Source organism: Lepidochelys kempii, chromosome 18, assembly GCF_965140285.1.
Source record: "Lepidochelys kempii isolate rLepKem1 chromosome 18, rLepKem1.hap1, whole genome shotgun sequence".
Lineage (NCBI taxonomy): Eukaryota > Metazoa > Chordata > Testudines > Cheloniidae > Lepidochelys > Lepidochelys kempii.
This window is the reverse complement of record NC_136397.1, coordinates 6,679,494-6,707,096: the sequence shown is the minus strand read 5'-3', so window position 1 is coordinate 6,707,096 and position 27,603 is coordinate 6,679,494. Positions and strand designations below refer to the sequence as shown.

Genomic DNA, 27,603 nt, shown 5'->3' with positions numbered 1-27,603 from the left:
AAACCTCACCCACCAGCAAACAGAGTAAGTGACACAGAGCTCCAACTCTGAGCTCAGAAGATCCATTCAACAGAGAGCTTGTTTCTGCCGCTACAGAATTCCACCAAGATTAGAAGGTCATTCTTATTTTAAAAAAATCATTTGCATGCAGCAAGCTTGGTATGGAAAGGACGCAGAAGAGAGAAAACATGGTAATAGGTGACTATGTCCCACCTTCCCAGGCTGTGCTGGGCATGGACGGCACTGCAGGAAAGACATCTCCAAAATCATAATCTACAAAAACGAGGGATAAAACGGAGGATTAAAAGCAGAAGTCGTTGGGAGGGATGGGGGACATGGGGAGCATGTGAACAGCGGGGAGTGGGGTAAACAAAACAATCATCTGAAAAGAATGAGAAACTGCTTAGGACACTTTATTTTACCGAGTCCCCTACCTCACTGTGGGAAGGGGATGGGACAGTCAGTATCATCCCCGTCTACAGATGGGGAAACTGAGCCACAGAGCAGAGCGGTCATGAAGTGAATCTGTGCCAGAGCCAAAAACTGCACCTAGCAGCTGGGACTCCCAGTTCCCATTTCTAAACCACACTTCCAGCTTCTTGTGAGTTTCAACCTCACAGCTGCATCTCCCACATTTAACCCTTAAGATTATTTGTTAAAAGGTGCCACAAATACTTGTTTTCTTTTTGCAAATACAGAACAACACAGCTGCTCCTCTGAAACCCGTAGTAACCACTGTGACAACACAATGGCAATATCTCATACGACTGGACAGTCCATAAGAGAGTATTCCTGGGACCCAGACACGTTCTGCGGATGGCGACAGAGCAGGGGATGGGTTACATCTACAATGGGGACCTGACAGGCTGTGAGCCAGTAGCTTGGGCCTAGTCTCCAGTATAATGGCAGCGAACAAGGGCTTGGAGATCAATACAAAATGGACTGATGCCTGCTAAGTGCACCCTCTGCCCTGCACTGCCTCCAATCTGTGTGGCTGGGGCTTTCAGCATTGCTCCTGACTGCCTTACGACAGTAACAACAGGCTGGCTGTGCTGTGGAGGTCAGGAAGGCTGCTGGGGAGCTGAGGAAAGATTTAGTTAAAATTGCTGCGAACTTTACTTCTGGCCTTAACAGCCGACTGGGCCACCCTCATACTGGATATATGGGAAGGCCTGGGTACTGTTCAGCTACAAAGCTTTTATCATACTCCCAGTGAGAAGAGATGCTGGGCTGGGTATTGTCCTAGAACCTGGGAGCTTTTCTCTCATTCTTCTGCACATTCAGGTTCTTGTGCAAACAGAAGCTGCACGTCCACCCCTCCCTTCGGTGGCCACTTACCCTCACTTGAAGGTGCAATGGCACTGTCGTCCCACTCCAGATTGGTCGAGGTGACAGAGTTGAAGGAGTTGAGCGACAGGCTGTCTGAGCCATGGATGGAGCTGGGCAGGCGATCCTCGAAGTCCAGCAGATACTGAGGCTTGTAGTAATCGGGCATGTAGGGCGCCAGGTCCAAGTAAGGGGCATCCTGAGAGCAGAGCCACAGAGAAGAGAGACACTGCATCAGACGCAGCCTTTCCTCTGACAACGCAGCCAGTGCTGACATTATACAACAACAACCCAGACGGCCGTGTGTAATACAAACAGGACATTAGATGTGCAAACAACCTGGTTGCGCATGTTTAGTAAACGAAGGGATGAGCAGAGATGACAACATTCCAGTGCCTTGTTTTTCCTTCGCTCTGAAAGCACTAGCCAACAGCAGGCAAATTGCGTACGGCACCAAGCGAGCCTCCACCACACAGATGTACCATTGCACATCAATCTTGACCCTGCAGGACCGGTTCTTGTTCCACTCCTGGGCTCCCCTACCCAGCTCTGCCAATGCCCCTCAATCCTGACCCCCTTGCTAGCCCGGCCCTTCCCACAGCTCGGTCAGCGTGCCTCAGTCCTGCCTTTGCAGCACCCCGATGTTTGACTCCTGCATGGGGACAAGGGTTGTATGGTAGCTCGTGATGTGATTAAGTTTCTACTGGGGATTGAACTGGTGCTGCTGTTTGGAAAAGTTCTCCCCTGACTGAGAAGGAAGCCTTGCTGGATATAATAAACCTTTATATGACTTCATTATCCCTCAGGCTGTTATCAAATATTTTGTTTTCATAACTTAGGAGCGACAAAGGGAGCCCTAGGAAATATGTGCCAGAGTTAGATTTAATCACATTTCTATTTCCACACACATATACATGGGACTCTATTTACTGACACTGGCTAACACAATCTCTTTTCTTGGAGCACACAGATGCTGAGGAAACAAGACTGACTTGCTGATCCAGCAGCAGGCCACTTGCGCTGACCAGACACTGGAGGAGGAAGAGGACGCCACCAGGAAATTGAACCTGCAGCAGGAAGCAAACCTGTGCCAGCCACAGAGTGGCTGATGGAAATGGATCCAATGGAGAAAGCAAACCAAATGTCACACCTCAAATGGACTTCAGTGAAAGCTTCAGTGTAGCTTCATGTCTGAAGTTCATTACAGAACCCTTCGTAGCCACGGTATTCTAAACGCGTAAGCAGTAAGGCAACAGACAATCTGCCACCATGACCATTTCCTCTCCTCTCTTCCCTCACGCATCTCCTGTCCTCAGGGCTAGGGTTCTCTGCCTTTTGCTTTAGGATGGGCAGGGAGTCAAGTGGCTGCAGACGCTCAATGCGGCTTAGATAGCAGCACCGCATGGGAGCATGGAAAACACCCTCCATTCTTTCCTCTCCACCCATGTGCATGACGGGCTCTAACTTCTCTAGTTCTACAGTCACTTTTCCCCACAAGTAGGGATTTTGGAACCTACATGTTTGGGTCCTAGAAACCCCCAACCTGGAAATCCCTTGCGGACCCACTTCCATTGGTCTTTTACTACATGACATCCACCTTCACTGCCTGCAAGGCCCTATGTCAACTCATCCCCATCAGCATCTCTCCTCTCACTCCCTCCCCGAATTCAATCTCCACCTCCCCGCTTCGTTTCCTTCTCCTACTCGTTGTGCCTTCTCCCACGCTGCCCTCATGCTCGTCTTTGTCTGTCACACCTCTGCCTTCAAAGCCCTCCCTCCAGGAATCATTCCCCCACCTTCTCCTAGCCAGTGACCCTTTCTTGAATGGCTGAAATTATCTTGTCCCACCTCTCTGGGGTTGGGAGCTCCGTAGGCAGGGAATGTGTGTTTCACTGAGGCTCTAAAGCAGGGTTGGGCAAACTTTTTGGCCCGAGGGCCACATCAGGGTTGCAAAACTATATGGAGGCTGGGTAGGGAAGGCTGTGTCTCCCCAAACAGCCTGGCCCCTGCCCCCTATCTGCCCCCTCCCACTCTCCACCCCTGACCGCCCCCCTCAGAACCTCCTACCCATCCAACCCCCCTGCTCCTTGTCCCCTAACTGCTCACTCCAGAACCTCCCGCCCCCCGGGGCCCCACCCCCTATCCAACCCCCCTGTTCCCCATCCCCTGACTGCCCCTCCGCCCCTCCCCAGAACCTCCGCCCCATCCAACCGCCCCCTGCTCCCTGTCCCCTGACTGCCCCCCGGGACTCCCTGCCCCTTATCCAACTCCCCTCTCTCCACGCCCGCTTACCATGCTGGAGCCAGCCACACCGCTGCGCTGCCCGGCAGGAGTGGCGGGCCAGAGTGCTGGTGGCAAAGCGAGCTGAGGCTGCAGGGGAGGGGGGTAGCAGAGGAGGGGCTGGGGGCGAGCCTCCCCATCCGGAAGCTCAAGGGCCAGGCAGGACAGTCCTGCAGGCTGGATATGGCCCACAGGGCAGTAGTTTGCCCACCTCTGATCTAAAGCAATGTGTATATTATGGTGCAAGGCAAGTGATTTATAAGTAGTCTTTGCCAGAGCTTGGCAAAAATTTCCCTTAGTAGAAGCACCGTTTCCTTTCCCGACATGACAGCCCTCTGCTGCCTTCTCCCGGCCATGACCAGGGAGGAGAATGTCATCTTTTGTAGAACTGGAGAAGGCAGTTTTATGCCTTTTACGATGAGATTACTGGTTCTGTGGATGAAGGGAAAGCAGTGCATGTATTGTTTCTTGACTTTAGCAAAGCTTTTGACACGGTCTCCCACAGTATTCTTGTCAGCAAGTTGAGGAAGTATGGGCTGGATGAATGCACTATAAGGGGGGTAGAAAGCTGGCTAGATTGTTGGGCTCAACGGGTAGTGATCAATGGCTCCATGTCTAGTTGGCAGCCGGTGTCAAGTGGAGTGCCCCAGGGGTCGGTCCTGGGGCCGGTTTTGTTCAATATCTTCATAAATGATCTGGAGGATGGTGTGGATTGCACTCTCAGCAAATTTGCGGACAATACTAAACTGGGAGGAGTGGTAGATACGCTGGAGGGGAGGGATAGGATACAGAAGGACCTAGACAAATTGGAGGATTGGGCCAAAAGAAATCTGATGAGGTTCAATAAGGATAAGTGCAGGGTCCTGCACTTAGGACGGAAGAACCCAATGCACAGCTACAGACTAGGGACCGAATGGCTCGGCAGCAGTTCTGCGGAAAAGGACCTAGGGGTGACAGTGGATGAGAAGCTGGATATGAGTCAGCAGTGTGCCCTTGTTGCCAAGAAGGCCAATGGCATTTTGGGATGTATAAGTAGGGGCATAGCCAGCAGATCGAGGGACGTGATCGTTCCCCTCTATTTGACATTGGTGAGGCCTCATCTGGAGTACTGTGTCCAGTTTTGGGTCCCACACTACAAGAAGGATGTGGATAAATTGGAGAGAGTCCAGCGAAGGGCAACAAAAATGATTAGGGGTCTAGAACACATGACTTATGAGGAGAGGCTGAGGGAGCTGGGATTGTTTAGTCTGCAGAAGAGAAGAATGAGGGGGGATTTGATAGCTGCTTTCAACTACCTGAAAGGGGGTTCCAAAGAGGATGGCTCTAGACTGTTCTCAATGGTAGCAGATGACAGAACGAGGAGTAATGGTCTCAAGTTGCAGTGGGGGAGGTTTAGATTGGATATTAGGAAAAACTTTTTTACTAGGAGGGTGGTGAAACACTGGAATGCGTTACCTAGGGAGGTGGTAGAATCTCCTTCCTTAGAGGTTTTTAAGGTCAGGCTTGACAAAGTCCTGGCTGGGATGATTTAACTGGGAATTGGTCCTGCTTCGAGCAGGGGGTTGGACTAGATGACCTTCTGGGGTCCCTTCCAACCCTGATATTCTATGATTCTATGATAAGTGCTGACTTGTGAAACTGAATGATGCCTCTGACCAAGGGCTATCCCATAGCTACTGCAGCAGAGACGCTCTGAGGGTGCATCTCTCTGGCAGGCACCGTGGACAGCCAAGGGGCAGAGTTTATTAAATATTAAGCTGGCCCAAGCTTCAAATGGTGTATGGAGTTTTCCTGCTCTACAGCCTTTCTATCCAGCAGTGAAGCCAGTGAAACAAGACAGTAATTCTTACCAGATCCAAGTCAAAGCGAATGAATTCCAGCCCAGATACCAGCGTCAGGAACAAGGTCAGGTGATCGTGACTGCAGACCAGGGCATTCCTGTGACAGATAAATTATAAGAACGTTCAGCTTTGGCATGGAGACAAAACAGTTGCGAGTGCCCTCATCGAGCATATGACCTTACAAGTCAAAACACATTCTCCACCCATCTGGTTTTCAGGACATGACCCTGAACTACAGAGTAAACAACCTTACACTCAGACAGCTGAAGTGGGATTGCATTGGTTTTAGCACGTCAAGGTTTCTCTTTGGTATCAGTGCTCGAGGCTAACCAGGGTTGAATGGCTGTGAAGGCAGCATACTTCTCTTGCAGGCTCAAGGCTCAGGAGAGCCAGCAGGCTGCACCTCCTTGAGACATTTGCCCCTTCCTGAGTTAAGATCAGCCGTCGGGGCATGCTGTAACCATCTGTCCTCCAGATGAAAGAGGCAGACAGGGAGTCTCCTTGAAAACCCTGAGGATCAAGAGACATCTACTAGACTTGCAGTGAGGGCATCAAATTAGCCAAGAAACTGGTGAGCTTTCTTCTTTAAATGTACAGCCCACGTGCTTACCAAATTCATCGCAAGCATTGGTCAAGTGGCAGGCCCTCTAGCGCCCCTCACTGCAAAATAAAAACAGTTATGGTCTCCTTTGAACATCTCTGGGGGGGCGGCAGGGGAAGAGCGGGTCAAAGTCATTCAAGACAGAGAGAAGCAAAGTACAGTAACACAAAGCAGGAGGTGCCTGTAGTAGCCAGTACATTTGTGAACACACACAGAGAGGCTGCCATGATCATAAACTAGGTGATAAGTGCTATGGGTAAAATGTTCAAAGGGGCCTGAGTGACTTAGGAGCCTAAGTCTGATTTTCAAAAGCGATTTAGTCCCTTGGGACTAAAATCATGGGATTTCACCTCTTAAGGTCACTTATACATCTTTTAAAATGTTACCAAATGTCAATCAAGGACGTAAGAGAATGTGCCTTATCGCTGCCTTACTGGGCTCTGTCTAGTTTATTAAAGACAATCATGTTCCAGCAGACTCCATAGTCTTGTTGATGTTTAGAAGGATGAGTTGGCCATGACAAGCAAGTGCCCTGCAGCCACACGCCACCATCCATGAGTGAGAGACTGGCTCCATGCAGCTGAAACTCCGTGAGTGGGCCCACCAGCTAGCTCCAGGCAGGGCTACAGACACAGTTACACAGAGGAGTCACACCTTCCTCTTTGCCTGGGACATCACAGCACCAGCATGCTGTCTGCAGCACTAGCCAATCCAGCGCCCGCACAACTGGCCAAGCCTCTCCCTAGAAAGGCAGTTGTAAGCACTCAGCATTTCCAAAGACCTTGGGGGAGGACCCTGATTTGCTGCAAGTTTGTTTCTAGAAAAATGGAGATTAGCTTCCTAAAAGAAAAATGTAACCAGCAGCGGAGCCCAAGAGACAGCTGGCAGGGCTGAGAGGACTGTGCTACTCACTTGACATAGTACTTATGCAGCAGACTTAGATTCTCCTGAAACAGCCTTAAATAGCTCTCCAACGAGTTCTCATTGAGGGCCAGGTATAGCCAAGCTCGACCTGAAACAAGCATCAAAGGTTATTTATCAGCAGACCCTGCTTTCCAGAGCTGGGCAAATACTGGGAGGGGGAAAAAAAAAAAAAAAAAAGGACCTACAAATATTCATTCATATTTTTAAACCAGTGTGCTGAGGCTGTTCAAGCCCCATCTGCATTCACATGCCATGAATAGTCTAGTGAATCAGTTCGCTGGCAGGAATGTTATTGGACACCAGAATTTTAAGAAACTAGTAGCAGGAAATTAATTTCAGATTAATGATCATGAGTGTTTGCAGCGGAAGCCACAATCTAAAGAGCTGTGCGCACCCAATCACAAAACAGACACAATGCCATGTGCCCTACAAGTGCAATCAAAAGCTAAACCAGCTGTTATTTCAAATCGTGAATAATTACAATGAATGGCTCAGGCAGGATTAACAGACCAAGAATCACCCCCTAAATCATTTCAAATAATGAGCAGGATACTAGACAATCAGGAGCTGCTGGAGGACAATGTGTGAGCGGAAAGAGAGGTGAATTTCACTGAAGGGTGATGAATGCGCTCAGTTCTGCTCTCATCTCACCGGGGTAGGGAGGAAGCGGGGGGAAGAGAGTAGAGATAAGCTGGTAGAACAGTGGGGCTCTCGACAGCACTCCTGCTCAAAGCTGGCCTTGATGTGAAAAAGGTCCCACGCACTTTTAATAATGGGCAAAGAACATCTGCACATTTCACATCACATTTCCTCTGTCTGTCTCAAAGGAAAAGGAATTTCAGTACCTGTGGCAGTTACACAGTAACCTTCTGGACAGAACGGGAGGAGCCCATACAGATCACCTAGGGCCATCCTGCCAAAATCTTTCCCACAAGCCAATTCCACTGCCTGGCTGGTTGGTTTGTTTCATAGATCCACTAGAATCACATCCAGACCTTTGATTCAGAAAAGCCTGGCTATGAGATCTGTGTGCAAACCCCAAAAGGGGACAACTGGGAGACATCAGATAAGACACTTTATTGCCATGCCCAGCACAGGTTTCCAGTGCTGGTGCTGTCCAAATCCTGCATTTGGATACTTCAATCTGTATTTGCATGTTTCATAGAATCATAGAATCATAGAATATCAGGGTTGGAAGGGACCTCAGGAGGTCATCTGGTCCAAACCCCTGCTCAAAGCAGGACCAGTCCCCAATTTTTGCCCCAGATCCCTAAATGGCCCCCTCAAGGATTGAACTCACAACCCTGGGTTTAGCAGGCCAATGCTCAAACCACTGAGCTATCCCTCCCCCCAACCAGGTTTCAACCAGGTCTTAGGGCCCAAGTGATCCATGGGCTTTTATGCCCAGATCTGAGCATCCAAATGGGAGATTGGGGCATTCCACTAACATCTGGTAACTGGGCTTGCAGCATTTCTTATTAAAATGGTCTCATTCCAGGTCATCTATGCACCTCTGTAACAAACAGCCTGTGCTACCTATGGTCACCACACAATGACTCCCTACTTCCTGGTCTGGACAAGGCAAACATGGAGGAGACTGCTGACTGTACTGCAGGGCCAGCTTCAGAGATCGCATGTGTGACTACTACTTCACTGACTTCCTGCATATACCAGGTATGAACACAGACCAGAATCTCAAACTTACAGCAATTAAAACCAACTCAGATCTCATGCCAGCTTTCCTAGAACTGAGACTTGCCTGCTGAGAGAGCTGCCCTAGAAGGCGAAGAATAAAATACTTACTGCGCCCCAAATTGGTGGCCACATGTTGCAGGACTTCTATCCGCTTGATGGCTTCCCTGCGGGTGAAGTGAACGACCAGCACCCAGTAGCCTGAAGAGAGGTCTTGCAGCCTGGGGGAATGGAAACGGCAAGGATAGTTAAGGAAAGAATTCATTTCTTTCAGACCCTGAAGCAAAGAAGTTATTGCCTAGAAAGAGTGGAGGGAGGGATGCGCTTTCCATAGTCCATATTGGAAACCACCCATCCTTGAATGTCATGACAAGAGCACCACTCATGGTGTCTCAGCATCAGGCTGGGATAGGATGAGCTACAGAGGGTTTCCTAACTGGGACGACTTTTTCAAAACCCAAGCACCTCGTTCTGAATAAAAAACAGAGAGGAGAAGGGGAGGAAATTCAGAGAGGTGGGAGGAGGAGAGTACCTTTCAAATGGTGAGGGAAAGACAAAAGAAGGAAGAGATTGAAAAGGTGGAAACAAGAATTGGGTCCCTAATCTTGGTGCCCTGCAGTATTTTTTTCCAGCTAGGATGACCTTGACACCGGAGTTTAGAAGCAGGTAGCCAAAATATGCATCTGGGGATCCCACTAGGATACTGCACAATGAAATCATTTGTTCCCCTTCCTGAACACCCCATCCCTTCTTCAAGCCCAGCTCTGTAACTTGGGTGGGGCACAGGCTGGCCGAGCACACCGTCCCACAGCCTGGTAGATCTTACCCATAAAGCAGAGCGTGGTCCAGGTGCTCGCATAGCCGCTGCAGGACTTTGTCATGATTCCTAATTGCTGGGGTCTCATCCTCACAGGCTGCAAAGTAACTCTGCAACTGAAAATAGAAGAGACAGTGTCAGCTACCGAGCAGGGGAATAGCCCTCCAAGTTTCAGTCAATTACATTACAATCTCTAGGGCCATATTCATACATTCCTTCAGCGACCCACCCTGATGTAAGGAAACCCTAAGCCCTTAACTCACCCATATGCAGCTTCAGGGCCACATTCAGTCCTGGGGTAAACAAGTGCAATTCCATCAGATTTCACTGCGATTGCATCCACCTATCTCCTCGCAGCCTTATTGCCCTACCATACAGACAACATAACGGACTGTAAGCCTGTCCTTCGGCCTGTGCCATGGCTTGCTGAGCACATTTAAAAGCTCACCAGCTTGCACCCATGAGTACAGGTTTGGCAGGTGATTTTCCAAGAAGCAGAGACACGTGGCACAGGTCAGCCAGCAGGGCTGTGCTTTTAAAGGGAAGGAGATTTCTGAGCAGGATTAATGTTTCTTTGTGATTGTTTCATGTTTCCAGCATGCATTTGTGTCTAAATATTTATTCCTTATGCTTTGGATATGAGCCATTCGCTTCGGTACTTTGAGAGTCATCAGTGCTTGGAAACACAGGCCAGTCTTGACCCATTGTTAATGGGAAGTACTGAACAAACAGCCTGATTTTAGAGGCGGCACTATGACCTCCCCATGCCTCTGGATCTAGCCAGGGAAGGGCACAGCTGTCTGGACCTCATCTACCATTCCAAACAAGCATATTATTACTGCCCCAACAAGCCGCTGCCCCAGTTTCGACCTGCCATGCAGTCTTTGGACTACACTGAACAGCACCTGAACAAACCAAGGATGGCGTGGCTACAAGCTGAAAATCAAAGACTCCGCTTCCTGTGACTGCGGTGAGAACATCCGAACCATCAAACACATCATCATGCAGTGCCTCAAATATGGATTCAAAGGTGAACTGGATGTTAACCACCATGTCACAAAGGAGGCCTTGAAATGGCTTATGGACCTACAGTGGCCTCTATAGCACGTTGCTCTGCAGACACCACATGCACGCATGAGCGAGAGATTGCAACAATTTTCACTGGATTCACAACAGCTGCACTGACACTAGTGAGACAGGCACTTCACTGGGTGTGGATGTCATGTCTCTGTTGGTCAGTGCTGAAGTCCCCTCTGCTTTTCTGCCCGGGCAGTCACTATAGAAACCAGGTTATCACTGGTGTGAGGAGAGCTCAGCACTGGCCAAAGTCAGCGTGAGGAACACTGATGTGTAGGCAATGGTTCTCACAGCCAGGCATGTGCTAGAAAACAAACGTTCATCATTCAATAGGACAACTACTCAAGCGCAACATGAGCTCTCCCTATGCACATCTTTAAAGGGTAATGACATATCAGTCCAATTCTAGCTGGGTTTTTTGGTTAGGGTGCAGGACAGGGAGTTCAGTTCCTGGCTCTGACTGACTTACTGGGGGACCACTGGTAAATCACCACCTCAATTTCCCCATCTATAAAATGGGGGTAATACCCACAGAGAGGCTGGAATTTAATTCATTAATGTTTGTGACGCAAGTAGGGCCCCCTAGGTTACAGGCACCGGAGAAGAGCAGAGTATTCCTATTATTACACAGATGCAACGAGATGGTCATGCATCTTTGTAATAAATAAAGTGTAACTAATTCGTTGTACTAGGCCTCAGACTGACCTACATGCCTAGAGAATGGTCTTGTGACTTTGGCAGGAGCCAGGAGATCTGGGTTCTATCCCCAGCTTTGTCACTGACTCACTGTGCAACTTTGGCTGAGTTATTTTGCCTCAGTTTCCCCATCTATAAAACAAGGGTGGTGATACCGTCCTGCCACCCAGGACGGTAATGAGACTTCAGTTTTTAAGGTCTGTAAAGTGCTCGGAGATCCTCCACACCGAATGTGCTAGATGGGCAAAGCACAGAATCGGATTCTTGAGGCTGGCTCTGCACTGACAGGTTTCAAAAGGCAGGCTGTGTCTCCGGGTAGCTTCCAGGCTCATCTGCACTGCTCCCACAATGCCTCCATTCAGGACAACCCAGTTAGTCACAGAACTGCCATGGGCTTGGGAAAGAAAGAGACTCAGCGGCCATGGCCTGGTTTAAATGCCCAGCTCCAGTTCAGTCTGCCCACATGAACAGTCCGATGGGTTCTACGTAAGCTTTTAACAGAGCAAAGATTATCCTGTCATTTCTCAGCAACAGCAGCTGTTCTTGCAGATGTAAGCACCTCGCTAAAGAATGGCTCTGAAACACATGTAGGAGGCTGCTCAGTGTGTTCTCCAAAACCTAGCAGCAGGTCTGAGTCGCAAAGCTCAGCTGTAGTCCTTTCGCGTGCCTGGATCTAAGGTGTTGCTTTTGGCCCATCTCTACCCCAATCTTCACATACATTAAACGCTATCACCTCTGGTAATCATGTGGGCAACAGAATACGCCCTTTGAAACTCAGCAAGCACTACAGAGAAGCATTAGTAAACCACAGTTTAATAAGTCACACCTAGATCTAGCTCAGAGATGTGCAGCAACTTGTTTCCAAGAGCACCCTGCAGCACTGGGAGGAACAAAATAATCCACAGAAGCATGTGCTCATTTCAGAGAAATGCAACTCAACATGTTACTCAACCGTCATGCTGCTGGACATCTCTGCACTGGAGTTAAAAGGTATGTTGGGGGTTCCATTAGACACACAGGTTTTCCAGGGGGTTTAGAAACCAAATCATTCGTGCATGGCTCACAGTTTACAAAAATCAAGGGTTCTGGATGCTATTCCTGGCTCTGCCACAGACTCACTATCTGGCCTTGGACAAGTCCCCTTCCCACTCTGTGTCCCAATTTCCCAATGTGTAAAATGGAGTATCATCAGGAGTGTCGTGAGGCTCCAATCACAGTTATAAAAGACATTTTGAGGTTACCAGATGAAAGGAACTAGACAAGAACATTACTATTGGCTATCAACACTTTTTACTACATCAAATCCAGTTGAGCTACATTTGGATAATCATATTGGATCTAAATGACCAGTGGATCAGATAGGATATCAGTGTGAACAGGGAAGAGCCAAGACAATTAAAGCTAGGGCTGTTCCTAGATATTGCAACACACATTATGTACTTTAAGATTAGACAGGGATCAGAGACCTCAGCAATGTGAAAGAATCACAGGAGGAGATTAAGGACAGAGAGAGGCAGGCAGCTTTCCTTACTACTATTGGCTTAAGTCAGACACTTGTCTTTGATATTGACAAAGGGCTCTGGTAGGGAGGATCGGAACTGCACACATTCCCCCATGGTGTGCGAGGACTATAGATTGTTGCTGATAAATATCACCTCACTGGACTGCTCTCTGACAGTGTTGCATAATTGGGCTTATAAAACAAGAGCCTTCACCATCAGCCCCAGGGTTCCATTAGGATCAGATTTCACGGTCTGAAAATGGATCTTTAGTTTTTCTCGTTGCACTTATGCTCAGCCCATCACGTCAGTAAGAAAGGCAGGAAGGCAATTTCACAGGCAGCACTTTCACTGGGATGGGAACGTAGATTATTAGCGAAGAGACTAGGAGAGAGGCTACATCCGCAGAATGGGCCTGCTCCAGCCAGGGAATCCCAGCGGATGGCTCAGAGGGCCCAGACCTTTTACTTCTTGCAATACAGTGTAAAGTTGTTCTTTTTTGAGCTGTAGCCCACGAAAGTTTATGCTCAAATAAATTTGTTAATCTCTAAGGTGCCACTAGTACTCCTTTTCTTTTTGAGAGACACTAGAAATCCCCTTAGCTCTAAATCCTAATTCTCTCACACGCTGACTTGCCAGCCTTCTATTTGGGGCCATCTCTAACACATACTCAGGGTTCATTCAGTAGGATTACTGATTACCTTCTAATCTTAGTCATATGCCTCACATTAACTACTCCTATATAATATAGGTAGAATGATAGTGAGGAACCATGTGATTTGCGCAATGTGATCCTGAACTAGGCTTCTAGGGAATGAGGGAAATGATCTAATAGGCCTTGATCACCTCTAAATCTTATGACCTCAGACTCCCACCAGCGTGATTTCTGTGTAACAAATGAAGGAATCACATGCTTTACAGGTGTTTGTAGTCACCTTTTCCAACTCTGAGCTATATCAGACCAGACCCTGAAGTGTTGCCAGAGAAGAGGGACCCTGAAGAATTAAAGTGGGGTCTCCCTGTTTAGCTTGGCTAGGAAGCCGACGACTGGAATTAAGAAGGCATGACTGGTCATGCTTTGGGCCTGCAAAATCAAGTGCAACAAATGGCAAGTGTTGTTTCTTCTACCCAAGCAGAAGAGCACTAGAGACTATCTAATGTCATATCTATTAAGAGAGTCCTCCCACGCGGTCAAGACCGAAGACAAGGAGCTTTCATATTCTGAGCATACTGGCCTTTGGCCAGACAATTCATCGTGAATTGAACTGATATTCTTTCCTGCTCTGATCCCTGTTTCAAGACCAATGTTAGTAGTTTTGAGTTAATAATGAACACTAAAAACCACAGTTGGATTATCATCTTTTCTCTACCCCCAGCTTCAATGCCAGTGTGATTTTAACCGTTAGTCTCTCTATCAGTTCAGAAGACATGCAGAGACAAGGTTTTAAGGGGCCCTCAGTGCAGCCTGTTTGCACTCAGAATTTTCTACATGGACAAAGCCCCTGCATTTCAGACACCAACGATCCTAACGGTGCCACATGAGCACAACAGAGAAGACAGTTTAGAAGTGCTGACCCTGCTCTTTATGCGATAGCTGTGGTTCACAGCTTTCCAGTGGCCAAAAGCATTTGCTTCTAGCTCGGACAGCTTACAAGACAGCAGACCATAAAACCACATCTGATCCCTCGGGCCCATAGCCCCTTTCCAGCACTGGCCCAGGACTGAATTTTATCTAGTCCCAGCAACAGACCCATCTAATTTTCAGTCCCCTCATTGCCAAGTAGGCCCCTGCTTCACTGTTCTCAGCTGGACAGACAGACACCAGGCTGTTGCTAGTAGCTGTGAAGTGTCAGGCTCAGATCATTAGAGCCAAGCCTTTGGTTGTACGGATTAAGGGACAGGATTCTCTCTAAGTGCTTTTTCTTTTGCGTGTTATTTTAGATGAGGCTTTAAACCTGGTCGGATCTAAAAAAGTTACTGGTTTATGGATTAATTAGGAGTTGCTTCCCACTCAGGGCCAAATTCTGCTCTCAGAGTGGTGTAAATCCAGCCTCACTCAAATAATGCCAGGGAATTAGTACAGACAGACGCTGGGGTAACCGAGCAGAGTAGTGTGGGGGAGAGGGGGAGCGGCCTTGACTCTCGACATTGGAAAACCCCCACTGCGCTATAGACTCCCTTACAAATCAGAGAATTCAGGCCCATGTCCCAGGCCCACTTCAGGAGGAGGTGGGCTTTTAACCAAGCAGAAGGAGAGAGCAGAAGGAGAAGCAGAAGGAGAGAGCAGAAGGAGAAGCAACCAAAGCAGAAGGAGAAAGCCCTGCAGAGCCAGGGGCCCTGTGCAGACTGATCCCACCCAGGGTACCCTGCCCCCAAGCCGGGGAAAGACCTGCTGTGCCTGGGAGCGCCAGTCTGACCAAGGATGGGAACGTGAAGCTTGAATCATCTGACTGCACAGCGCCTGTCTGTCTGTCTGCCCGCCTGCCCAAATGGAAACTCTGAGAGGCAGGGACTCTGTGCTCTCAACTGAGCGGGGCACCGTGTGAGCTCTCCGCAATCATTCATAAAGCCACCGGTGTGGTTCTTAGATTATTCCCAGGCTCTATCCCAGGTGGAATCAGATGCTTTCTGGTGCAGTTGTTCTCTTTGTTCCTTCCAAGGCAGCGAGTTCTCCAGGCAGGACTGGCTCCACAGCTCCACCAGAATTACTCAAGTATAAGGCTGTGCCGCTAAGACATGGATCAAAGCTTTTTAATTCCTTTTAAATGAATCAGGAGACGCTGCCAGTGACTGTGATCCATCCTGGAGGCTCTGGTCCGTGTTAATAGGGCAGAGGTGATAAGATGCTATCATCTTTCAGGTTTAGAAAAAAGACCATTCAACGCCCTGGAACTCACACCCCACTTCAATCCTTACCCCAGTTTATTCCTCCAAACCCTTTCCCGCCACCCCTCTGCATAAAGCTAATAATATTTTCTCAGCTTTTTGATGGATGAAAATACCCTGGAAGATTATGCTATTAATATGCAGTTCCAGGGTGGGGGAAGAATGGCATAATATTCAATTATTCCACATCTATGACAGCCATTATCTACAGTCAACGCTTTAACATGCTCCCACAGTGAGGAGGCCTAAGGGCCAGGGATGAAGTCACATTTAAAGGCACAGTCCCATTTAGCAACAGATGTAAAGCAGGGTGGGTTCTGGAAGAGCGATCTGCTAGGCCCTACAAATTTATCCATGGCAGCTCCTTGCTCTGAGGGAGGTGGTTGCTCAGGGATGGGAGAAGCAGCATGTTACAGAGTTCATTGATGTAGGGAATAAAAGTGTTGGATTCCTGACCAAACAAGTGGTGTATTGGACACATTCCAGTCTGCATCTAAGCCACCTGGAAACTCATCATTATATTGCTAGAAAACAGAATACAGGAGACTCTGCTGTTTCTCCCCATCCTGGGAGGTTCTGCGCACTCCTCACCATCGGGTTTTTCCTCCTTATTTATAAACCATAGAATCACAGATTTTAGGGTCAGAAGGGACCATTATGATCATCTAGTCTGACCTCCTGCACAATGCAGGCCACAGAATCTCACCCACCAACTCCTGTAACAAACCCCTAACTTATCTCTGAGCGACTGAAGTCCTCAAATCGTGGTTTAAAGACTTCAAGGTGCAGAGAATCCTCCAGCAAGTAACCCGTGGCCCACGCTGCAGAGGAAGGCTGTCAGGGTTCCCTCCCCACTCTGGACTCTGGGGTACAGATGTGGGGACCTGCATGAAAGACCCCCTAAGCTTATTTCTACCAGCTTAGGTTCAAAACTTCCCCAAGGCACAAATCCTTCCCTGTCCTTAGATGAGTACTGCTGCCACCACCAAGTGAGTTAGACAAAGATTCAGGAAAAGGACCACTTGGAGTTCCTGTTTCCCCAAAATATTCCCCCTAAGCCCCTTCACCCCCTTTCCTGGGGAGGCTTGAGAATAATCTACCAACCAGATAGGTAACAAGGTGAGCACAGACCAGACCCTTGGGTTTTTAGACACTAAAAACCAATCAGATTCTTAAAAAAACAGAACTTTATTATAAAGAAAAAAAAAGTAAAAGAAGCTCCTCTGTAAAATCAGGATGGAAGGTAATTTTACAGGGTAATAAGATTTAAAACAGAGGATTCCCCTCTGGGCAAAACTTCAAAGTCACAAAAAACAGGGATAAACCTCCCTCTTAGCACAGGGAAAATTCACAAGCTAAAACAAAAGATAATCCAACGCAATTGGAGAGAGTCCAGCGAAGGGCAACAAAAATGATTAGGGGTCTGGAACACAAGACTTATGAGGAGAGGCTGAGGGAACTGGGATTGTTTAGTCTGCAGAAGAGAAAAATGAGGGGGGATTTGATAGCTGCTTTCAACTACCTGAGAGGTGGTTCCAGAGAGGATGGTTCTAGACTATTCTCAGTGGTAGAAGAGGACAGGACAAGGAGTAATGATCTCAAGTTGCAATGGGGGAGGTTTAGGTTGGATATTAGGAAAAACTTTTTCACTAGGAGGGTGGTGAAACACTGGAATGCGTTACCTAGGGAGGTGGTAGAATGTCCTTCCTTAGAGGCTTTTAAGGTCAGGCTTGACAGAGCTCTGACTGGGATGATTTAGTTGGGGATTGGTCCTGCTTTGAGCAGGGGGTTGGACTAGATGACCTCCTGAGGTCCCTTCCAACCCTGATATTCTATGATTCTATTAATTGGATGTAGGGGACAACCTTGGTTCGCACAATCATGAGCTAATTCAGTTCAAACTAAATGGAAGGATAAACAAAAATAGATCTGTGACTAGAGTTTTTGATTTCAAAAAGGCTGACTTTAAAAAATTAAGGAAATTAGTTACGGAAGTGGATTGGACTGAAAAACTTGTGGCTCTAAAGGCAGAGGAGGCCTAGAATTATTTCAAGTCAAAGTTGCAGAAACTATCAAAAGCCTGCATCCCAAGAAAAGGGAAAAAACTCATAGGCAGGAGTTGTAGACCAAGCTGGATGAGCAAGCATCTCAGAGAATCATAGAATCATAGAGTATCAGGGTTGGAAGGGACCTCAGGAGGTCATCTAGTTCAACCCCCTGCTCACAGTAGGACCAATCCCCAATTAAATCATCCCAACCAGGGCTTTGTCAAGTCTGGCCTTAAAAACTTCTAAGGAAGGAGATTCTACCGCCTCCCTAGGTAACGCATTCCAGTGCACACTAAACAATCCCAGTTCCCTCAGCCTCTCCTCATAAGTCTTGTGTTCCAGACCCCTAATCATTTTTGTTGCCCTTCGCTGGACTCTCTCCAATTTATCCACATCCTTCTTGAAGTGTGGGGCCCAAAACTGGACACAGTACTCCAGATGAGGCCTCACCAATGTCGAATAGAGGGGAACGATCACGTCCCTCGATCTGCTGGCAGTGCCCCTACTTATACATCCCAAAATGCCATTGGCCTTCTTGGCAACAAGGGCACACTGTTGACTCATATCCAGCTTCTCTTCCACTGTCACCCCTAGCTCCTTTTCCGCAGAACTGCTGCCTAGCCATTCGGTCCCTAGTCTGTAGCGGTGCATTGGTTTCTTCCGTCCTAAGTGCAGGACCCTGCACTTATCCTTGTTATTATTATTTCTTCTATGAGGTCCTCACTACTCACCAAAACTAAATCTAAAATGGCAACCCCTCTTGTTGGTTCAGCAACTACTTGGTGAAGGAATCCATCAGCTACCGCATCCAGGAAAATCTGAGCCCTATTATTATTACTAGCACTTGTCCTCCAGTCTATATGAGGGAAGTTAAACTCTCCCATGATCACACAATTCCCATTAGTATTTACTTCATTAAAAATGTCTCTATCCATATCCAGATCGGATCCCAGCGGTCTATAGCACACTGCAAGCACTATCCCAGGGCAGGCTCTAGTAGTTTCTTCCTCAGTGTGATTTTTGCCCAGACAGAATGGACATTTGCTCCATTAAATGGACATTTGCTCCCTTTACCAAAGTGGCTTCCCTTCACCATGTACACTACAATAGTAATAACACATCACTCCTACAGAGTATTGGACTTTTGCTGCACAGGCTTTAGGGAATATACCATCCTGCAATGTACAAGCATTTCTCCATTTTAGAGATGAGGAATTGAGACACAAGGAGGTTAAGTGCCTGCCACAGAGTAAGTTGGTGCCAGACCCATAATTAGAGAGCAGAAGTTCGTGGCTCATCCCAACTACGTACAATTCATGCAACACAGGGGAGCTGGAGTAGAATCCAAGGAGTCCCGATCGGTCTCCTTCCAGGACGTTTAACAGGTTGGACACTAACATATGTCCCTCCAGGGCTGACATGCTTATTCGCAGCTCTGCCATTGACTGGAGAAAGCAGAAGGTGCAGATACTGAGCAAACCGGAAAAGCAGGCTCTCTGCTGACTTATCATATGATTCTGCAGCCAACGGTGAGTCAGAGGACATACAAGCTGATGGAAATCAACATCGCTCCACTGAAATCAACAAAGCTTTGCTGATTTACCCCAGCAGAGGATCTTACTCATGATTTTTTGTTTTGTTATATATGTAACTTAGTACTTCTCTCCCAGGGCTGTCACAAGGTATAATGAAGCTAGCAATGCTTGTAACGTGCTTTGAGATCACCAGCAGAGAATTCTATCCTATGGCAATGATGATCTGTCTCTCACCTTCGTCAGGAATTTGTCTTCCCTTGCCCATCTCACCTCACCTGCCCGTCTTGCAATGAGCCTCTGTATGCACACCCAGCACTGGAAAGTCATGATGGTTTATTATCCTTGGTTGAAAGCTCCTGAACACCTCACTATCCAGACTATGGAAATTTCCCATTTCAGGGAACGAATCCAGGCCTCAACAGCAAATGGCTAAACTATTTTAAGCATTTCCTCATTTTCTTCCCCTCCTTCCCCAAACCAATTTAGACTGTTTCAATTTCCATCCCTGTTCTTCCTTTGCACAGCTAGAAACGAACTAACGCGATTCGTAGCTTACAGCCTGCTTGAGACTCTCCACCATTGTTACTTTTATGGAGCTGGAGAGCAGTCCCAAGAGCTCAACCTTTTGTTATGTAAGGAACTGCATCACACCGTCCTTCTGCTTGTAAACAGTCAGCAAACCCCAGGATTAGATCACCTCCTCTGCTTCGGAACTGTGATGGTCATCGAGCATTTTTCATCCAGATTTCTACACATCTCCAAGGAGCGTCTGCAGCACTTCCCACTAGGGGAAGTAACGTCAGCAGAAACAGAAGCTTCACAACATGCTGCCTGCATTCTTTAAGGATCCTCTGACACAGGGCATCGGCATTTTCTTTAGCAGCACTGAGGAGGAACCTGTCTTCTGAACCACAGTGCCAGAGGTTCCAGGGCATGGTCCACTGGCAACACCTCAAAACAGTGTTGGGCATTCTGCTGCTCCTATGGGCAGCGTGCAGTAAGTCAGCAAGACAGTCTCTTTTTGAGCCCTGACACTGGGTGCCTGAAGAGTCTTTGATGAGCAGGATTCCTAATGCAGCCTTCCCTTCCTTATCTGTCAGACTGCCTTGAAAGCTAGCACTCCTCAAATGCACTCAGCACACAAGGGGCAGACAACCAAGGGGTCCCTTGCATCCTAGTATTGGTGACAAAATGAATGGTCACAAACATATACATGTGATATTTATCTGAGAAAAATATATCTTGGTACAGGGGGTGTAGCCCTGCACTGTACACATTCCCTATGGTGCAAAGCCCTGCTTTGCTACTGTTCTGCCACACCCATATCCCATCTGCAGCGATGTCCAGGGCTAGTCTAGTGCAAATACATGTGCATGCAATGAGACTTTCCTCTGTAATGTCAGGAGCTGGGCGATGCACTTGTGTGACTTGTTTTTGCTGAAGGGCTCGTGGTCATGTGACGGCACCCAGCCCCGTGAATGTGGGGCACCTGTACACAGCAGACATGCACACACAGTGATTCCTCTGAAGACTGACTCAGGGTTTCTGAATCACACCATTTTAATTAGGATCTGCTGGGCTGTTAGAAGTGGGGATGCAACCCAAACTTCGCACACCAAAACTCCACACCAAACAGAGCCAGCAGGAGACCCTCAAGAGCGTGCTTCTGGGATTAATAATGGGGAACTGCAAGAAGTGGTCATGACTGCTGTGGATCAATAGACACAGAACTATGCAACTGAATTACGGGGACATGGATACATCAAGGGATGGGTGACACGCCCAACCCCCAAGAACAGTAGCTCTCAAACTTTTGTACTGGTGATCTCTTTCACATAACAAGCCTCTGAGTGGACCCTCCCCCATAAATTTAAAACACTTTTTAATATATTTAACACCATTACAAATGCTGGAGGCAAAGCGGGGTTTGGGGTGGAGGCTGACAGCTTGCGACCCCCCCCCCCGTGTAATAACCTCGCGACACCCTGAGGGGTCCTGACCCCCAGTTTGAGAACCCCTGCCCAAGAAGAACACACCTGTTCGGTGTTAGACATTAGTGGAACCTGGATCTTGCAGAAACAGAGTGTAACATCCCCTCTTTCAAAAAACCTGAGGACTCGGCCTCCATTCCTGACACCTCTTCCAGCGCGCAGCGTAGGGCAGAATCCATCAGAGCTGCCGCTGCAGAGATGGTCACCAGATTTAATAATTTTATTAAGATAATGTTGAAATAAGAAACGGTACAGAGTTCAAGCACAGAAGTTTCTGGTTGTCAGGGGATAAGGTACAGATTATCAAGGGGTGCGAAATTCGATTTAGGAGCTGGTGGAGTAAGAATTACATAATAATCTGCCATCTCCCCGACTGGGGGTAAAAGTTTAACCAGTCAGAGTACAGACATTGAGATATGGAGATAAGATATCCACACAACGGCTATGTTCAGGTGCGGAGTATAGAGAGTGGATACGACGGTGGGGATGGGTCTACCCTCATTTGGTGGGATTTAATGTTCAGTGGGTTTATGGTTCCAGTTCATACGGTCCGATGGGGAAAGCCTCTCAGTCTCTTTTCCACAGTGGGTGCACGATGTCGTACCGGCTCACACCTCCTGGTGCTGTCGGTGGCCGGTGATGTGCTCGATGTAGATGTCCCTGGACCATCGGATGGTGTCCGAGACCACGAGGTGCCGCATGAGCCGTGTGTAGCATCTACTGATCCCGCAGGTCCACAGCACACGCTCGTTGCAGGGGTCCCAAGCGCCCAGGGCTCTGATGATCTGGGCGTCCAGCTGCACCTCGTAGCCCTTCGCTCTCAGGGTGTCGGCCAGAGGGGTGTATTTTTCCAGTTTCCGAGCTCGGGCTTCTCGGAAGGCTGGGGTCCTGTTCTCGAAGGGGACCGTGATGTCGACGAGGATGATCTTTTTCTGGGCCTCGTCGGTGACGACCACGTCGGGTCGCAGCGGGCTGTCAGTACCGGGGATGGTGCAGTTCACGGCGACCGCCCCCCAGGCGCGGTGCGATGGCTTTCACCAGGCAGTTCTGGATGGCGTTGTGGCGCAGCTGCCAGGCTCTGGAGTGGGGCTTGCAGCTGCACAGGACGTGGGGCAGGGTCTCGTTGGAGTAGCCGCACTTCCTGCAACGCTTGTCTTGGTTCCCGTGGTGGACGGCTCCGTTGAGCGGGACGCAGTTGAGCCGGGCGCGGTGGATGAACCGCCAGTCGGCAAAGCGCGTGAAGCCACCCCCAGCGAGGAAGTGGTTGCTGGTGTCCCACTTGCTGGTCAGTTCGAAGGCTTTACCCTGGTCCAGCTTACGCTTCAGGGCTTCTATGTACAGCGAGTGCATGGCTGCCTTCAGGGTCCTCTCCACCAGGCTCCTGGGCACTCGGGGTGACGATGGTGTTGCCCTCAGACCTGATCTGCGGCACCAGGACTCCCAGCTCCAGGCGCTCCTTGCACCACTCCCAGCGCCAGCCGATGCGCTTCCCCAGGCGGCACGTGGCATTGCGGGCACGGGACCACAGTGAAGCGATGTCACCCCCATCTCGGCCAAATTCGCCATCCAGGGAACCGCTCAGGAAGCTGGTGGTGTCTCGGTTGGAGGGGGCTCTACCGATCCGCTTTTGTGTTGCGTCATGGAGGGCTTTCGCTGCGATGCTCCTTACCATGGCGTCGGGACACGTCAGCAGGCGGAAGGCGTGGGTGATCACCGCGATGTCACACAGGTCACCCATGCAGGGGACATTGGCACCGCCATGCCTATGGGTGATATAGACCAGCTCGTTGCTGGCTCTCTGGGGAAGGAATAACCACTTCTTCACCAGCTGCCGGATGATCTTGTCTGCCTTGTTGAGGGGTACCTTTGCCACGGCGGATTCCCCTTAGGACGAATGAGATGCGGGGTATCAGGAAGGTGTTCAGGGCGTTTATCTTTTGCCACAGTGCTAGCAGCGAGGTGTCGATCTTGGTGGCATCCTGCAAGATCTCTGGGATGGTGTCCTCGGGTGTCTGTCGGACACGGAAACCCGTCGGTGTGCCGAGGTGTCGGTAGGCCTGCCCCTCTGCCAGGGGGATGACGGGCTCGCCCTGGATCTGGAATTCTGTCGCCTGTACCAAGTCCCTTTTGCTGCCATCTATGTGGAGGGATGCGCACTTCTTTGCATTGAAGCGGAGCCCCATCCAATCGGCAACTCAACTGGTGGCATCTAGGATATGCTGGAGGTTCTCTGGGTCGTCTGCGGTCAGGACCAGGTTATCTGCGTAGGCCAGGACGCTCACCCTCTCACCGTGGAGGCTGAAGCCGTCTGCGCCCTCGGAGATCGCTCGCAGCAACAGCTCCTTGGTGAGGTTAAAGATGATGGGGCTGAGGGGACAGCCCTCCTATCGTGTGCATGCCACTTCCCAGGGATGCCAGATTCCTTTCCCCAAAAGTTTACAAACTATCTATGCCAATCATCAAAGGGATGCGATACTATCCTGCCACCCTTGGGGACTGATTGCAAAGCCCACAACAATTCCAGGCCACGCCAAGCTGAAGTGGGCATCCACTGACTAAACTAGTGCCCTCCACACGGCAGAATAAAGTGCTACCACTATGCAATGGATGGGAGACAGCATATATTATACACAAAAAAGCCATCAAACAGAGTTATCAGTGAAGCACAGCCACGGGGCTTGGTGCTACACAAGGCACAAAGGCAGACGTGGCCACGGCTCCACAGGGCTTCCAGCCTAAATGAAGACACAAGACAGTACATGCCTAGCTCAGGTGGGTCAATACTAGTGAGCCTGGCAGAAGCACTGGGTTTTAAGGGGGGCACTAGGGGCAGTGGGTTAGAGGAGGAAGCACCCAGAGTCAGAGACACCATGGAAAGTGGCCTGAAAAGGGGAGTGGGAAAAGGATGAGAAGGAAGCTGTTTGGCTGCAAGTTTGAATGAATGAAGGCACTGAAGGGTAGTAAGAAAGGAAACCAAAGGCATAGCCAAAGGTGGAATTTAGCAGAACCTTGAAGGGGAGGATGGGAAGCTTGGATTTAATTTGGAAAGCATCGGGGAGCCCGTTGAGGGAAAGGATGTGGTAGGATCAAGGAAGGTGGGGTGGGACAGGATTTTAGCTGAAACTCATGGTACCCAACCCATGGTAGTACAGACTAACCTCTGGAGGTCATCTCTAGTTTGGGATTGTGATCTAGTTATTATATAGCTCATGGCCACACTGACTAGGGGAAACCAAGCTAGTGACAAACCTTTAAAGCTAGTTTTGGCTAACACAGGTTGAAACGTGGATGCTCTAATCAGATAATGAAATGGTTGGGCATGGCTCAAGACTAGCTGAAAATTATCCAGAGACAGCCTGGGGTGGAAAATTTTCATTATAAGCACCAATCCCTGGTTCTGTAACTGCGCTAACAAAATAATCATCAAGGTGTCTCCAAACACCTGCCCATATACCTGGTAAAAACACAAACAGAACAACCCCAACAACTCTGTACCATCCCTGTGTAACCACACTACAGCAATCCAGCCCCAAGTAGTTGCAGTTAACAATACCACACCTGTAACCTGTACACTTATTGCTTGCAGGTCTTCAGCAACGTGCTCAGTTCTGTACAAGATGCATAGTATTGCTCACCCCTGCTTTAAAGAGCTCTGTGCATTTTATATGTCCTGTTGAGCTGCCTCCTGCAAATATCGTTATAAAGCACAAATGAACAATTGAAAACAAACCTCTCTCAGTCTAATTAGTCATTTGGCCAAAAGAAACTGTTTGGAGTGCGGTGATCAAATACTCCTTCACATGAGAGTCTCCTGTGAAGTAATTTCCTGCCTGTGGCTGTGGGCTGAGCTGGTAACTTAAATATAGACTCTAGCAGTTGGACAAGGAGGAAGGCCGGGAAGCTTTGACAATGTGGTAGCATTTCCTTCAACGATATTATTCTATGGTCTTTCCACTTAGCCACCTCTCTCCTCCTCACACGCTCTCGTCAGTTCAGTTCATCATTCCCTGGGTTCACTCAACTGCAGATGCTGGGATTAACCCAGTAACTTCAGCTCTGATAGCATGATAAGCAAAGCCAATGCAGGAGATGGAGCAGGACGTCACTCCATTCAGAATGTGGCTCAAATGAGCTCTGAGCCAAAGCTATCTATAGACCTTCTGCTGGACAAAGTAAATGTGTCCACATCCAAAAAGCATCCCTGCAATTACCAGCTGGGTGTTTCTAAGTTTCACAAGCGACGGGACACAGCGTGATCTGAACAGAGTCGGATCGATGTCATTGCGACACTTACGAACAAAAACAATTCCACCTGCCAGCCAGGCAAGGAGGCGGACAGAAACTCTAAATAAAACTCCTCAAGATTCCAAATAATTACAGGGATGTAAATTTAGATCTGTTTGTAAACAAAGAACAGTAGAAATGTTTGTCCAATGGGGAATAGGGGACTTTTTTGAATAAACAGGGTTGCAGAAGAGATGGGACATACATAACCCAATTTCAGAGAAGAGGGGAGCTAATGTCACTGAAAATCATTTTTCATTTACCAGCCAAGAATTGAGCTGAGGCTTGTGCATTCCTTCTGCAATCACCAATGCCAGATTCAACACGACACCTAGAACAGGGCAGGATGGGACATTCCTTACACCGCTTTATAGTAACTTCACCAACTCTTGAAAAACAAATTGACTTTTGAACTCAAGTCTTGGTGCGTGTGAACCTTTTCAATCCACTTTTTTACTGCTCTTCTACTACAGAGCAAAAATTGAGTAGAATGGAAGAGGCCCTCTTCCCACTACCCCCACTCCTTTGGCAGGATAACTCGTGGATAAAGCATAGCATTTCTGTTTACTCCATGCTGAGGACTGGTTTTGATACGTCACTTCATTTCGATGTCTCTGGAGGACAGGCTCCTCAAGAGAGATCATATCCTAGAGCACGCTGGAGAAAGTTTTAAAGGCCTATGGAAAAACCAAATGGGCCATGTGGTGAGATCAGAGGGAGTTGAAATGCTGGATGTCCAGCTATAAAGATTGCTCCTCCTCTGCAACTTCTGACCTTGGCTACAAGGTTAGCTTCGGTGCTGCCCTCATCTCCGAAGTCTGGAATGTGGATGTTAAAGACTGCAACACAGAACATGGACTCACGGCATCGAAAGCTGGATGCAGTGCAGCAAGCCTTTGCTCAAATGGAGAAGTAAGAAAAGATTGTGGTCTGTGCTCACTACTTCAAGAACACAATGGCAAGTTTGTAGAAAGTCCCTTCAGGACTGGGAGACACAGAAACTGCTGTAACGAAAAGTAACTAAAGCCCTTCTGAGGACTGATCAGCCGCGTAGCTGCGGGGGAGAGGGAACAGCAGGGGAAGGGCCAGGGGTGAGCCTCCCGGGCCAGGAGCTCAGGGGCCAGGCAGGACGGTCCCATGGGCTGTAGTTTGCCCACTTCTGGTACTGAGAATGGATAATACAGAAGCAGGCAAGGATCAATGGATATTTTTTGCTTTCCTAATTTCTGAAATATTGGTACCAAAGTACTCCACAAAAGGCATGTACCTGTCCTTAGCGTCAATGCCATCTATTCCTGAGACAGACTGACATATAAACCACTGATGCTTATGAGGGAAGGTTTTGTACCTCTCCCAGGAGAAAACAGATGATGAATAAATGCCAGGTCTTGGGACAGTTACAGATGGCACTGCAGCTTTGGTCAAGCCTGGAAGGAGTTTAAGGGGTTAAAAAGTTCCAGGAACCCCCATGAGATAGGTAAATACTATCCCCATTTCACACACGTATTAACTGAGGTTCAGAGAAGTTAAACAACTTGCACAAGCTCTCCCAGCAAAGCTCTCACCGGAAGCAACAGAACCATACTAGAATTTGGAAATTTCTTCCACACCTAGAACTGACCTTCATGACTCAACTGTGGTCTCCAGCTCTGACTGGTTACTGAATGCTCAGCTCACCTGGCTTTGAAATTCTTGAGTACTGCTTCAGAGATATCCCCTGATGAGACAAACACTCTGAAAAAGCAAAATAAACAGCTAGACAGGGCTACTCAATACACACCTGTGGGCCAGCTCTTATTCCTAACCACTGTGTTCTTGCAGGGCCATTGATCTGAAGTGCAGAACTGTAAAGCCCCTTCCCTGAGTACGTGCTTGATTAGCAATCATTATTCTATTGCAACAGGATTGCAAAACAAGCGCTTATATCAGTGCAGTGAGTGGAAGTGGAGGCTGATCACGTAACTTTAATTACATTGGGCTTCTTTCTGTCTCCATTTCCAACCTCTCAGCCCCTTCCAGAGGGGCTGATAACATCTTCCATCAGGAACAAGCAGCTTTCTCTGAACAGACAATACTCCAACTGCTAGCAAAATCATGGAACTAGGT

The 27,603-nt window shown here is 48.5% G+C and overlaps 1 protein-coding gene across 5 annotated transcripts in view; it reads right to left on the bottom strand.

Annotated features, from left to right (window-relative positions):
- The window catches only part of PLEKHM2 (pleckstrin homology and RUN domain containing M2), a 69,197-nt gene that overhangs the window by 28,689 nt on the left and 12,905 nt on the right, over positions 1 to 27,603 (bottom strand). For 3 of the 5 annotated variants that reach the window (XM_073317197.2, XM_073317193.2, XM_073317194.2), the window contains exons 2-7: positions 9,491 to 9,597; positions 8,776 to 8,885; positions 6,961 to 7,060; positions 5,457 to 5,544; positions 1,339 to 1,525; positions 214 to 273 (exon numbers count right to left, since the gene is read on the bottom strand). In XM_073317197.2, the coding sequence (XP_073173298.2) occupies positions 214 to 273; positions 1,339 to 1,525; positions 5,457 to 5,544; positions 6,961 to 7,060; positions 8,776 to 8,885; positions 9,491 to 9,597 (652 nt within the window). The remainder of the gene's footprint in view (positions 1 to 213; positions 274 to 1,338; positions 1,526 to 5,456; positions 5,545 to 6,960; positions 7,061 to 8,775; positions 8,886 to 9,490; positions 9,598 to 27,603) is intronic. The other 2 variants (XM_073317195.2, XM_073317196.2) reach the window with 1 other exon arrangement.